General features: G+C 42.3%; 1 protein-coding gene across 2 annotated transcripts in view; it reads left to right on the forward strand.

The window, feature by feature from the left end:
* Positions 1-471: 471 nt before the first annotated feature.
* ASAH2 (N-acylsphingosine amidohydrolase 2) overlaps positions 472-15358 on the forward strand; it is a 113512-nt gene continuing 98625 nt past the window's right edge. Inside the window, exon 1 of one of the 2 annotated variants that reach the window (XM_070225030.1) lies at positions 472-746. In XM_070225030.1, coding sequence (XP_070081131.1) covers positions 704-746 — 43 coding nt within the window. In that variant the 5' untranslated portion in view covers positions 472-703. The remainder of the gene's footprint in view (positions 747-15358) is intronic. The other variant, XM_001501684.5, reaches the window with a different exon arrangement.

A 15358-nucleotide genomic window follows, 5' to 3' on the forward strand; every position in this document is an offset into this window, starting at 1 on the left:
ATGTTAAAGCCTTTGCTTTCTTTTCCTGCCTTTGATACCTTCTAATCTGGGTCCAAAAGCCTTAGAAGAATGAACTTTTCCTCCAGGGGCCCTAGTAACTATGTAATTAAAACAGAGGCAATACTGCGGAATATTGATGTTTGGTTTTGCCTGGGAAAGACACCAGGGAAAATGTAAACACTGTCTTATTTGCTTCCCAAAGTACCAAGGTGCCTACCTGCAATCAGTTTTCTCCATCCAGTTACCGCCTTTCTAGAAAAGTGTGGGCATCCCCTCTCCCAAGCTTAACTCACTCATCCAAAATGGTCCTAACTTCCATCTCTCTGCTGATATGTCCTACAAAGTCTCCTCTCAGTGGTGTGTAGTTGATGGGGTGGAGAAAGAATTTAATATTTTCCAAATCAAATAGGAGAAGCAGGTCAGTGTGAGAAAATGAATGGCTTCTTGCCAGGCTGTGTACGTGTAGGATGCAAAAGGACGAACTCCAGGTTTGACTTTCCAAGAATGGTGCAAGGGTGTGTCCATAAGCAGCCTCAGCTGGGGTGCCTCCTGCTCCAGGCATGAGTCAGCACGTAAGTAGTTAAGTTGGCAAGCCTTGGCTTCCTTGGCTTGAGCATCCAGCCTCTAAGAGTTAACCTGCAGCACTGCTGGGAAGAGCAGGGACCGAGGATACAGAAGCATCGGGCGCTCGCTTGCAGCAGGAATGACAGGCGGTTTTGAACAGACATCTGCTGCAGCAGGTCTGGGTACGTAGCTCTGCTTTGATTGATAGTGTTTTGTTTTCTCCCCAGAGAACAAAGATGGTTGTTCACGTTTGCAAACAAGATCCCTTGGACATTGAGAAGGAACAGATGTTTCTTAGCCTGCTGTTCATTATGAACATAAGTAACAGGGATGGGATGGGGGCTGGGGAGCAGATTCTTCATACTCATTGATGTTTCTGATTGTGATGGGAGATTTTCTTTAATTCTGTCTGAATTCCAATGTGGTGTGGTCAGGTCCTTTGAATGTCATACCTACAGTGGAATTCAAAAGCTATCTTTTGGCTGTTCTTTCTGTAAATCTTCATATTTACGTTTGGAGATATGAATTTGGTTTGCAGAGTTTATTTGCTGAATTGGTGAAGCCAAGTGGCAGAAATCCATTTTCCTACCCCATTTTGCAAAGTAAGATTCATATCCTTAGGCTTCAAGAGCAAACTTCTCTAAATTTACCATATGCCTGAGTGAGAGCAGTAGCATCTCGGATATGGTCTTTTTCTTTCTTAAAACTTGATGACTTTAGTCATGACCTGAAATAACCTTTAGAATCTCAGTTCTTTTAATGAGTCTCCTTGACGGGGTCACCTGGGCCTTTCTCATCACATCTCTATTTTATTGATTAAAAAATGTCTGAGATTTAGAGTAGATTAGAACTACCCCAGAGACTCGGATTTGGTGGAATTTCCAAGGATGTAGGGACTTAGAAAAGTTTGTCTGGATCTGATTCCACCTCCCTTCTGGCACCACAGCAACATCCACCAACTATGTGACACTGATGACTTTTTCCCAGTTAGCACCTCCCGCAGATTTAAAATATGGCATGTACTTGTCAGGCTTAAGCCCTACTTAACTAGTTACTGCTTTGCAGCACAGTGATCAAAACTTGTCTTAAACTGTCTTAGAATCATCTAGGATATGTCTTCCCCACTGCCCATAACTTCTCTTACATTTGACTGAATTTTCAACCAATGAGAGACTCCTTTCGGTAAGAAAGCTTCTCTGTGAAAAATGCAAACACTACCTTAAAACTTGGCATGCTATCAGTCATTGACACCTTCCTATAAATCAATTTAATACCTCCTTAAAATCACTCTCCCTGAAGTAATGGAGTTTTTCCAAGATGAAGGAAAGATGGTGAGAATCAGCAATTCGGAGGCTGGACTCTGAAGGCAGAGGATTGGCGAGCAAAAGAAACCTTGGTGGGTGCTGCGGGGTAGTGGCCAAGGGGGCCAGTTGGAGAATACCAAGTCCTGAGAGGAGGGCAACTGGGATGTGGGAGCAGGATCTAGAAGACAATGCACATGCTGGTGCAGGTGAAGGGGCCTGAAGACTTCCAGGGGCACATGGGCATAGTTAGCATCTAAGGGAATTCATTTCCAGATCCTCAACTTCCATTTGAACTGCTTTCCCAAGGAATTTTTTCCTGAGAGCTCATCTGAGTTCCGCTTCAGAAAATAAAGGCAAACTTCTCACTCATCTGGAATCTCACTATGGGCATACAATCTCCCTATGGTCCCAAGGTATATAGAAATCAGATGGGCATCACGTAAAGGGATGATTTCAGAACACACCGCCCCAGAGGGAGAGCAGTGAGAGCAAAGCAAACAGAAATGACCACATCTCATTTTGTCTTGGTTTCAAACTCATGCCAAAGACTCTGTGTCTTGTCTCTCTGACTACCTTAGAATGACAACTAAGGAGTGAGAATGTTACCATGAGGTCGGGGTGTATGTATAAATATATTTACTGGAAATAAAAAACAGTCAGATATTTTCTAACAGTAATTCTGATTTGGCTGCCTGATTTGATGATGAAGTTGGTTTGGCTAATTAGGGTCTGTGGATATTTTCCATAAATTTAATACGCTGATTCTGCTGCTCACGATTTTGGCCAAAATACAGTTAAAATATGCATATAATATACATAAAATGAGAAAATACAACTTCTTCAAGTATTTAAGCACATGAAGCTTTAGAGGTGATCTTTTCAAATGTGCGAGGAAGTAGAAAATTCTTTTAGGGGTTTCATGAGCAAAAACTTATGAAGACCACTGGTATGTATTATCCTTGAGGTGAGATGAGTGTGTCTGACAGTGCGTGCCTTTGCCCTTGGACTGCCACAGAATCTACTCCTTGTCTTGTGCCTCCTTGCACTTTCCCTTCTACTTCAGGATCCTGCAGTTTCCATTGTTTAGCCCCCACACCTCTTCCTCTGTAAACCAGCTGGTTGATTTCTTTGGTGTATTTAGTAGTTGCCTAGTGATTCCAAAATAGGGTGTGCATTGGCAAAGCAAAGTCTTCATAAGGCAAGCGTTGAAGAAGAGGAGGGTTTATTCACTGATGTCTTCATCAGGAATTTTTTTGTTATCTTCTGTCATGTGCCAGAGTGATGTCACCACTGCAGTGTGAGTCAAACGATGTGAATTCAAATCCTATGTCTGCAACTTATTATCTCTTTGAAATTCCTTGAGCCTCAGTTGCTTCATTTGTAAAACTGGGATTGTGTATGCAAACCTCTGGGATGGTACTGGTGATACAGAGAGGAAAAGGATGGGACCCTAACACCAAATTGACTAGTGGGAAGAGACACACTCATTAAATAGTAAGTACCAGAATAGAAGAGTGCATAAAGTTTAAGAGAAAGAAATGGGCTAAGTCATTAACTCTGTCTGGGGAGCTGCTGTTCTGATAATTAGCATCTTTTCAGCACTCTGCAGTTTACACAGCAATATCACATACTTTTTCTCTGTATTGCCTCCATGATCCTGTGAAGTCGATTTTTTTTGGTAAAAGGATGAGGAGAGGCACGCCTCCATCCCAATCACCTTTGCCAAAAGGAAACAGTTGTGCTGTGAAGTGATACCTGGAAACCTTGCCTCATTGGTTAAAGCAGAGATGCCTGGAGCCAGCTCTGAATATTCTTCCAAACAGGCACCTTCCCAAAGCCTTTCTGCAGTGAGAGCTTTGCCAGTCTGTCTAGTCTCCCCTCAGAGAAGGAAGTGCCTGCTTCTTTGCGGAGACCAGTCAAGTCAACAGTAAGCGAGAAAAGTAGAGACCACATCAAGTCTTTAATGCAACTACACTATAGAGAGGGCGAGAAGGAACCAAGCTAATCTGGGCCATCCCTCGGGGCAGGCACCTGATGTTCTACTAGCATCAGGGTGAAATGAGTACCCTCGAAAAAACGGTACTAGAAACTTCGAAATGGCCAGTTATCCATCCATGGATATCATCCATGGGATCAAGACTCCAAAACAGGAGGATAAGAATCACCCGATGCTGCTGGATTTGAATATCAGAGGTCACCCTAAAGGATGGAACTCTGACACCCAGGCTCCCTGAAGCAAGGGATGCTTTTGCCTGTAACTCTAAATTGTACCACTCAGCTATCTTCCCATTCACCATGAGGGAATTTGTCCCAAATTTTTCCAAAAAGATACGATCCAAAATTTGTACCCAAGGTTTATGAGGCTTTTCCTCACAGCTTTCTGCGAACAGCTGCCGTGACAATATGACACTTGAAGAGAAGGAAAGAAGGTGGTCAGGGGTTAGTCATTCCTAGATTATGGCAGCCCCTGAAACCACAAGAGGGCGGTGCAGAGAAGGGCACTGGTGACTGTGAAGGAGAATTTTAATGTCTGCTCAGAGGGTAATGTGAACTTCTTGGGATTCTGCCAAGAATGAGGTGCCTAACGGCCTCAAAGAATCTCCTGGAACTGTTTTCAATATTGTTTTTATTGCTACCCACATTTCCTGATTGCTCTTCCAAACTGGCCTGGTCTGGGAAGAACAGCTGACATTAAAAAAAAAGCCTTAAAATGTATTTATGATACAAAAGAAAGCAGTGTATATCAGCTGGACATGGTTTTGACAGCCACCTGGAAAATCCAGTGTCAATTCCTGCTCCGAATTGTCTCTCTAGCCCCAAGGACAGCATTGTCGTCTGAGACTATACTTGAGAGATGCCTCATTGGTGGCTGAAGAGGTGGCTTGTGCAGTGACAATGTTGTGTTGAAGAAAGTTCATACTGGCTCATCAGAGCCAATTGTGTACAGATCTTCCCAACTTCATTTTCAGTGACTTCCTTTGGTAGCTTGAAATCAGCCGTGGTAGGAGTTTTCACACCACAGAAATTGGCAAATGTTATACACCAGGGCTTTTTATTCCTGGAGAGCCAGTTGTCAAACACTTAGCAGCACACCACTGCCAATACTTGTTGCAGAAAATTCTTTGATAAAGAAATGATGTGCTGGTGTAAGACATTAGGAGAAAAAATAGCATCAGGAAGAAATTATTTTGTATTGTTTTAAAACATTATGATAGACCCAGGACCATGTTTGCTTAGTGGGACAACTCTGGGTTTGCAAATGGGGAGTTTTCTGGACAGGTCACTTTTCAAGGTCAAGCTACTAGTTTCCTAAATGTTCAGATCCATGAACTAGGCTAATTTTCTCTTTTTTTTTTTTTAAGGAAATCTTTTTTTTTGCTGGGAAAGATTTGCCCTGAGCTAATATCTGTTGCCAATCTTCTTCTCTCTCTTTTTTCCCCTCCCCAAAGCCCCAGTACATAGTTGTATACTCTAGTTGTAAGTCCTAGTTCTTCTATGTGAGCCACCACCACAGCATGGCAGCTGACAGACAAGTGGTGTGGTTCCACACCTGGGAACTGAACCCAGGCTGCAGAAGTGGAGCAGGCCAAACTGTAACAGCTAGACTGTCAGGGCTGGCTCTGAACTATGCTAATTCAATCACATAACCCTGTCTTTATATTTCTATATTAATAATAAGAAGACTTTATAAGTAAATCGTTGGAGCTGAGGTCAAAGAGTACTCAAATCCTTTTCCAGCTCATTTACCTTTTTGGGTTAATAGAAGCACAAATAAGAAATTTGCCAGGCCCAAATGTGGAAGGTCATTTGTTGAAGTCCATCTCCCTAACTTCATATACATGGAGACTGGGTCTGAGTGGCACCCACAGTAGATTAACTCTATGGCCAACATCACCTTCTGTCTTCTCAGACGGTGGGGAAGTCTCTGAGAATTATGCTATAGGAGGCACTCGTTCATTGATAGGTTCTTAAAGTTCTTGGTCTAGTCATGCTAAACCAAAGGAAATTTTCCTTTTAGAAAATGTGAGAACTCTCCATGGATTATGTTAGTGTATAAGAGGAATTATTCATTTGCACTTGATAAGAGTGTCTAAACTAAAAAAAATCAAGGGAATTGTGAAGTAACCAGCCCTGATGGTTTAGTGGTTAAGATTCGGTACTCTCACTGCTGCGGCTGGGGTTCGTTTCCCGGTCAGGGATCCACACCACCCATCTGTCGGTTGTCATACTGTGGCAGCTACATATTGCTGTGAGTATGAAAACTATGCCACCAGTATTTCAAATACCAGCAGGGTCACCCATGGTGGAAAGCTTTCAGCAGAGCTACCAGACTGATGGACTAGGAAGAAGGACCTGGCCACGCACTTCCAAAAATACTGGCCACGAAGGCTTTATGAATAGCAGCGGGGTACTGCCTGATAGAATGCTGGAAGGAGAGAGGATGGAGCAAAAAGACAGAGCACGTTTCCGCTCTGCTATGCACAGAGTCGCTAGAAATCAGAATGGACTCCATGGTTCTAACAAAACAAAAGGGGCCAGTTTGCCAAGGTTTGCAGCAAATACTCTGGATGTTCATGGTTCTTTTCCTTCTTATTGGTCAATGTGTTTCCCCTTGTTGTAGCAAAGAGATCTGTGACTCAGCTATGGGCTTTAGCTTTAGCAACATCCTCTCCCTTCTGTGGCCCAGGCCAAACAGCCCGGCTCATTATGGCTCAGGCCCCAGGCCCCAGCAAGTATCAGATATGCCTTGTGTTATTCTCCGATCATGAATTTCTCTCAGGGATCTTTAAAAAAGAGAATGGGCTGAGAGCAAAATTAAGGCGTCCCTGGGTCCCTGACCTACTGCCAACATAATCTCTCCTTTACTTTAACCCAGCTACATTTATAAATACCATGGCTTGATTTTTTTCTGTATGAATTTCCTAGTAAATAACAGCTGCCTCCTGCTAAACATAAAATTTAATAGACAAAAGTCAGAAGTCATAATCGACTCAGCACTAACGGCAGCAACAAATTATGAAGAAATCTTATTTAATAATTGAGTGCACTTACCATGTATTTCTCAATTAATCCTGGTAACAACCTTAAGAGGTGGATACTATTATTCCCATTTTACAGATGAGGAAATAGATGCACAGAGACATCAAGTGACTTGCTCAGGTTAAGGCAGTACTGGGATCTGAGCACAAGAAATCTTAAGCCAGAACTCATTCTCTAAGCCACAATTCTTTATCATCTCCTTGTAAAGGGAACGACTGAAAATTCAGCTCCTCTCCTCTGAAGATGGGCCTCCACTTTTGTAGCGTGGAAAACTGTCTTAAGCTAGAGGTAGCAGAAAAATGAATTTCGTAAATTGATCAAGTCTTTCATGTGTTTCTTTTTCGTCTGTGTGTGAGGAAGATTGGCCCTGAGCCATCATCTGTGCCAATCTTCCTCTATTTTATGTGGGACACCACCACAGTGTGACTTGGAGTGGTGCCAGGTCCACACCCGGGATCCGAACCTACGAACTCCAGGCTGCCAAAGCGGAGCACTGCAAACTTAACCACTAATGCTGCCAGCTGGCCCCTTTCATGTGTTTCTTTAAGTCAGAACTTCAGACACAGAGCACAGGGTGAAAGATGGAGTGGGAAACGTGAGGTTTCAGCTCGAGTTGTGGCCTGGCATGCAACACAGGAGGCATTTCTTATGCAAAAGAAAAACAAAACTCTTTTGCCACTGCTTTCCACCTTTCTTCCTCTTCTGGGTTCTGCCAGAAATCTTGAACGATGTAATATTGTTAGGAGAAATAAGAAGTCTGTTTCTCTCCCATACACCTTTTTTCAATGTTGCTGGAATCTTGGAAGAAATAGTATATTCATGAGATTTCTGTTTGCTGTAATTGCAAACCTTAACCTCAGCCCTCATTCTAATGCTTTTAGGCCTGGTGCTTATACCCAGTACTCAAACTGAATCCGTTTTCTTCTTCCCTTCGCAGTTTGTTTTTCTAAGTCTCCTCTCTTGGTTAGTGGTACCACACTTCTCTCCTACTCTTAAAAAATTGCAGTGATGTTTGTTTTTCCCTTTCCTTCACCTCCTACATTCAGCGAGTGTCAGATCCTAGCGACATACTTCACCAACGCTTCTCGGATGTATTCCCCCTTTCCATTTCCACTGTCACCTCCACGTACCAACTTGGCTCAGCTTCTCTCCCAAATGGGGTCTCCCCTCTTACATGGTTGGTTGTCTCCAGCCCCAGGGTGGCCATTAGGTTCCAAGTCGTTTTTCAGCTCCACCTCCTTCTTTACCCTTGGAGGACTAAGTTTGGAAGAATTTGGAGGATCTGTTTGGGCTTCTCAAGAAAAAGTCCCTTGATCAATTAGTGATGCCTGCCGTGACCAGGGGATAGCAAAGAAACATTCTTTCCTAGCTTCTTCCTGCTCCATTTTTCACACTTTCGTCGGATGAATGTTTGCAAAATGCAGCTCAATTTATGTTTTTATTTGTTCAAAAACATTTAGGGACTCTTTACTGCCTTTGCTAAGTTAAAATTCCTCAGCCTGGCGTTTGAGAACCTCCAGGTTCTGCCTGTAACGTATCTTCTCAGCTGTATCTTCCATTGCTCCCCTACAAAAGCCTGTGACAGCGGAACTCAAACTCAGGGTCACAATGGACCAGTGGGCAGGAGAGGGTGAGGTTATCACCAGAGAGCTGGCGATCTTACGCAACACCATATCCTGTCTGAACTCTGGCATTATCAGCGTATGAATGTGGGAGAGTGTCACAAATGAACATCACCCTTCAGGTGGTCAAGGTAGAAGAAGATAGAGAACTGCTACCCTCAGCTTAACCAAACCACACCGCTTGCTATTATATATAATTCGGGCTTCCCTTCCCCTGCACCTCAGGTAACACTGATGCTTTTACCTCTTTATCTCTACCAGGCAAAATTCAGCTTGACTTCTGCTTCTTTCATGAAGCCTTCCCTAACTTTTCAAACTAGATATGATGTCTCCTTTGGATGAGCCCCCAGAGCATTTTATTTAGGATGCTTATGTTCAACCTTGCCTTGTATTTATTTTGCACCTGTCTTGTATTCCCCATATAGATAATCAGCAGGGTGAAAGCCTTTTTCCTTTTCTTTTTTTTTAAGGAAGATTAGCTGTGAGCTAACATCTGCCACCAATCCTCCTCTTCTGGCTGAGGAAGATTGGCCCTGAGCTAACATCCATTTCCATCTTCCTCTATTTTATATGTAGGACACCTGCCACAACATGGTATGACAAGTGGTGCGTAGGTCTGTATCTGGGATCCGAATTGGTGAACCCCAGGCTGCCAAAGCAGAAAGTGTGAACCCAACTGCTGTGCTACTGGGCCAGTCCCCTTTTTTTAATCTTTCTCTTTTACTGGGCTGCATACATGGTAGGCCCTTCATGATGTGGCTACTTCTGACCTCACTTGTCACATCTTTCCTCGGTGACTTCTTGGCCTTCTCTGCTCCTGTCGTACCAGACAACTTGGAGGTTCCCAAACTCCCTTTGCTCTCTCTTATCTTCTGGTCTTTGCACATGCCATGCCTTCTTATCAGGTGAAATATATTGCAAAAATGGCCACAGTCTTCACTTCTCCCTGTATGCACACCCTCTGCAATGTGACTTCCATCCAGAGGTGGAGACCATTTTCCCTTCCCGTGAATCTGGCCTGGCCCTGGGATTTGCTTCGTTTAATACAATGCAGCAGAACTTATGATGTGGCATTTCTGAGCCTAGGCCTCCAAAAGGCTTGAATGTTTCTACTTATTCTCTTGGAAACTTGCCCAACTGCCATGTGAACGACCTGGGCTACCCTACTGGAGAATGAGAGACCATGTGAAACAGAGATAGGTGTCCCAGCTGGAGCCATCCTAAACCAGCAGCTCCCGGCCAACCTCTAACCAACCTAGCAGCTTTCTGTTGATGCATGACCAAGTCCCAGATCAGCAGAACTGCCCAGCTAGGCCCAGCCAAATTGCTAACCCACAGAATCATGAGCTAAACAAATTGTCATTTTAAGCTATTAAGTTTTGGAGTGGTTTGTTATGCAGCCAAAGCTAACAGATACACTGGGTTAGTGGTTACCTTTCTGGTCTCAACTTAGATATCACTTCCTTGGCAAAGCTTTTCTGACCCTCTTCAAAGTCTGGGCTAGGGTCCCCTGTTATATACCCCAGAGGCACTTGTAGTCCACTTATAATCACTTGGGAATCATCTCTATTTTACACTGGATTGTAAGATTTCTGAAGGCAGGAGTTTCGTCTTATGAATTATATCCTAGCCCAGTATCTGGTGCTCTGTAGATGCTCAGAAAATGTTTTTGAATGAATGAAGCAATTGATTAAATCAGAGATTGCAACTTGTGACCTGCATATGTTCAGTTTGTCACACACATGGTGTTGACCTAAAGAAAGATAAAAAAGTATTTTTTCCAAAATTTTGTCTACATTTGAAAATCAAGAAATTTAGGATAAACACCTATATGACTGACTTTTTACTAAAAGATGGGAAGATCCATCAACATTGGGCCTTCATTTCCTCAGGGCCTCAATGAATGGTGGCTGTCCCCTTTAGATGGGCACACACTTTCTGGCTGACAGTCCTCACTGATCTCCACTGTCTCCTCAACACCCATTGTTATTCATCATCGCATCTGCGCAGTTCTCTTGTAGACACTGCAAGTTTCACTCAGTCACTTACCTGCTGTCAAGCACTCGACACTTAGGAGAGCTACTGACAAATGTGTCTGCTTACTCACTTCCACCGTCAATTGCTTATGGCCTCATTTTTCTCCTTTACAAATTAGGCTTGTTTTTTCTCCCTCCAAAGGATTTTCAAGGATAATTTAGCTTATAACTTGCCTAAACTAGAGCAAGATGTTTTCTTTTGTCTCATAATTTTGTTTCATTATGGCAGGAATTGTGGTTTGGCTGGAGGCATCCTCACCCAGCGGTGCTGGCAGGCCTGTCAGGAACATCATGCCAGTTTTCTGATGTTTTTCCCTTTAATGGTGCTCTTAAGGGTGTATGTAAAACCTGCTCTTGGGTGGCCTGTCTCCTTCGTGGTGGATGGAGGTAATTTTTCAGCAGTGTGAGGTGAGATTAGAGGGCTTTTTTTGATGACTACTCATTCTGTTTATAAGGCTTATAACTGAATGATTGTGTTTATGAAGGAAGAAACTCCCCAGCCAATTCATAATTCCAGGTTAAAAAAAACCAACAAACGACTCACCAAGGCTGGTGGATGTTCAGCAGGAATACATTGGCACAGGTGTACCAGTTGTTTACCCTGGTATGTGTTCTGATTGGTCAGTGCCTAGGCTGAACCAGCAGTTAAATCTTTTGAACGTATTAACCCTGGAATTAACACATTGGAATGGAGAAAATGCTAGTTTTCAATCATGTCTTTACCTTGGGACTCATTTGTGAGGCGACATGCTTGACAACTGGATCACAGCTTGATGCCACCTGTTATCAATTCTCTTATGTAAATATCAATATAATTATTCAATTGCAGAGAACCTTTATCTCGTCTGGTGCATGAAAGTTTCAGCTCACCTGGGCATAAAGAGGCAGTTCAGCTTGTTATCTGATTAGTGAAGTGAATAAGCAGGTAGACCTTAGCTCTATTCCACTGGTCCTGACTAAACTAGTTGACAACTCGTTATTTCTAGAAGTCCCATACAATCAGACCACTGACTTATGAGCTCAACCAAGATGGAGTCTGAGGTGAGCACAGTCCTCCTTATATAGCCAAGAAAAGAAACAGAAGCTCTAGTTTTAGCAGTGGTTATCCTTCATTTGATGATGCATAAGAATAGGCTCGCAAAGTTGACACCTTTTTTAGCCTATTTGGAGAATTAAATTATTTACTCTATGTGACTTTTCATATCCTAAATTCACTCATCAGTTATGCTGTGGAGGCGTCCCACATACAAAATAGAGGATGATTGGCACAGATGTTAGCTTAGGGCCAATCTTCCTCACCAAAAAAAGAAAGAAAGAAAATTAAATAAATAAATAAAATGCAGAAAATAAAAGATAAATTTCACCCTAATAAAAAATGGATTAGTCTAGTTATCTCTTTGTCTCTGTCTCCCTCTTTAATTTTTGATAGTTTTAAAACTTGAGGTTCTTTCTTTTAAAACCCAAACTTAAAGAAATAAAGCCATCTTGGAGAAAAGTGCTTTCAAATATGTTAGATATTCTTCTGCTGTCTTAGAGACTGTTAAACAAAAATGACTCAAGTTGTCACTCTGACCACTGATTATTATCATGGACTGAGTCATTTTCACTTGAGTCTCTTTGAGCTATCACTTTTACTACCTGTGTGCCTGCTTCTAGAAACCTGAAGTGTTCTAATTTTCTGTGATTGGAAGAAAAAGAACAGTTGGTTAGAAGTGTATCTAAATTAAAAGTCTCCGAGCTTTGCGTGAGCCTAAGAGCTTCTCCTATAGTATGAAATGCATGAACTTTATTTCATGAGGCTCTGTGACCTGGAGGCCTTTTATATTTACTTCTCATTTTAACTATATCTTGGAGTTGAGATTGCATGAAATGTGACTTCTGAATTAGATTTTAATGTATGTTGAAATGTAGTGTTGAGCATCTTTACATGCACCTGTTGACCATTTGAATGTCTTCTTTGGAAAAATGTCTATTTAGTTCCTCTGCCCATTTTTTAATCAGATTTAGTTTGTTATTGAATTCTATGGGTTCTTTATATATTTTGGATATTAATCCCTCGTGTGATATATGATTTGCAAATATTTTCTCCCATTCTGTAGGTTGCCTTTTCACTTTGTTGATGATTTCCTTTGCTGTGCAAAAGCTTTTTAGTTTGAAGTAGTCCTACTTGTTGATTTTTGCTTTTGTTGCTTGTGCTTTGTGTGTCATATGCAAAAAATCATTGCCAAGACCAATGTCAAGGAGCTTCCTCCCTATGTATTCTTTTAGTTTTAGTTTCAGGTCTTATGTTTGAGCCTTCCAAGTTAACTTTGAGTTAATCCATTTTGAGTTAAATTTTGTGAGTGGTGTTAAGATTTCGTTTTTCTGCATGTGGTTATCAAGAAATAACACCATTTGATTTGCAGCTTTGTTGGACTGAAATAAATTTTATAAGATTTATAATTTAGCTAAGGAGTCATCTTCATTAATTGGTGTTAATCAGGTGACTATATTAATTAGGATGGGCAGGGGGCTTGCTATGGTAACAAATAACCCCTCCCTCCCCAAATCTTAGTGGCTTAACACATAAACATTTATTTTTTGTTTATGCAAAGCACCTTCATGGTCTGATGACTCTCTGATGTAGTTTTCTTCCAAGTGGTGACTCAGGGATCTTGTCACGTAACATTTGGGGCATGCAGTTATCAGGGTCACTATGGCAGAGGAATAGAGATCATGGAGAACCCACACCCTCTCCAAATGCCTCTGTGTTACATATTTTGGTACAGAAGTGACACGTCGCTGCCACTCACAGCCCATTGACCAGAAATTCCCATGAGGCCAGAAAGCATAACTTTCCTGTATGCCCACAATGGAGTGGAGGACCAGAGAGGAATGAGTGCTGCAAGTCTCTACCACGGTGACCTTGGACAGGCAAATTAACTTTATCTATGTAACAAGGAGTTTAGACTGGATGACGAGATGTCTGGATGACTTTGGAATCTTTGCCTCTCCTCACAATCTCTGAATCTAAATATTTGGTTTCTTCTTATTACTAGCTTTGTATTTTTGATTACTTGTAGGCATTATTTCATTGTTACTCTAAAGATATCAGGTATATGAATATTAGTAAAGGGCAGATGCTGCATAGTATAATTGATGGTTAAGCTAGAGGGCTCTAAGGCAGGTGATCTGGTCTTGAATCTGTCTTGCTCTCTTATTGGCAGTATGACTTTTGGCTATTTGTTTAACTTCTCTACGATTCATACCTTTTTTTTGCTTTTTAATTCAAATATAAAATGGGGATAGAAATAGTACCATCCTCAAAAGATTACTGTGTTGAATGAGACAATTCAGGTAATGGTCTTAGAACAGTGTCTGGAACATGCTAAATGTTCCATAAGTTTATTTCATTTCATATTTTACTATTTTTAAAAGAATACCGTCTTTCTTGCCCTGGCTTGATAAATGTCTCCATAGTAACAGCTCAATAAATTGTTGACCTTCATGTCCTGGTGTGATCAGCCAGCCCAACCCTGCAAGTCTCTCGAATCTACTGACCCATAAAATGGAGGCACAAACACTACCTGTAGGTGAGCTGGGTCTTTGCCCAGGACCACCAACTCCTTTGGACTTGTGCCTCACCTGCTTTAGCTTAGATTCCATCCCTGCCTGGCCCTGTCCTGGCTCTATATCTGAATTGGATCCTGCCTTTGGCTCCTACAAGGTTGGTATTCCTGCCTGGTCTCCCCACATCATTGAGCTCTGGCTTTCTCTCACAGGCTTTCCTTGGCTGGCCCCTTTGACTCCTGAGGAACCCTACTCTAACCTCAGCCCCTCAGGACCCAAACCCACTCTCAGCTTCTGGGTCACACCGACTCTTGGTCCTAGCCTTCACACGGTGGAGGGGGCATCAGACAGACACCCCCTCTCATTTCATTGGCTGCACTCTTTAAGCTTGGTTATTTCTGGTGCCACGTAATCCTTATTACCATCTCAAATCAATGACAAACCCAGGATGTTAAGTACCTCCTATAGGCATTATCCCTCCAGGTAGATACACTAGAGCAAGAACTTTTTCCTTTCCCCCTGGATCTTAAATGGATTGTCGTTGGGAACAGTCAGACAAATTGCAGCAAGAGACAATGTGAGAGATGGTGTGTGTTTACTCTCCAACATGGGGATGGTCCAGTTCCCCTCCCCTTTGCTTCTCGGCTTGTCTAATGGGGGTCCTCTGTGATTGGTGGCCAGTGCATTTACCCCTGGGAGAGAAGAGAGCAATTCTTACCAGGGGGGTCTCCTCCTCACGCTTGCTTCTGCCCAATACAAGAAAGACAATATGCTTTCATGCTCAGTTCCACTCAGATTGTCCTTTCCCCCACTGGCCAGAGAGAATACTGAGTCAGGCTGGACTTTGATACAAGCAAGTTGCTTTCTTTTTCTCTTGATCCTTTGTTTTGCAAATTCTACCAAAGGACAGTATGGTACATTTTCCACAAGTGCATAGTACAAGTGGGAGGTGCTAAGCAGCTGAGATTTATGTGGAGGGGAAGAACTATATCAAGAGACATTGTCACGCTGTCCCTGAAATGATGATAAATGCCAATGCAGCCTACTTTCCCCCAATCTGCCTTCATAATCTTGTATGGCAAACAGGTCAAATTTGTCACTGCCAAAGGCAATAAATTCTTATCTGTGGTTTTGGAGAAAGAGAAATCATCAGAGAATAATTTCCAAACACTCTGCAAAGGTTATATAGCCCTACACTGTTTATCCAACAGTTTGGGGAAGTTTTGCAATTCCAATTGTATCT

Source organism: Equus caballus, chromosome 1 (assembly GCF_041296265.1).
Source record: "Equus caballus isolate H_3958 breed thoroughbred chromosome 1, TB-T2T, whole genome shotgun sequence".
In the NCBI taxonomy this organism is placed as follows: Eukaryota; Metazoa; Chordata; class Mammalia; order Perissodactyla; family Equidae; genus Equus; species Equus caballus.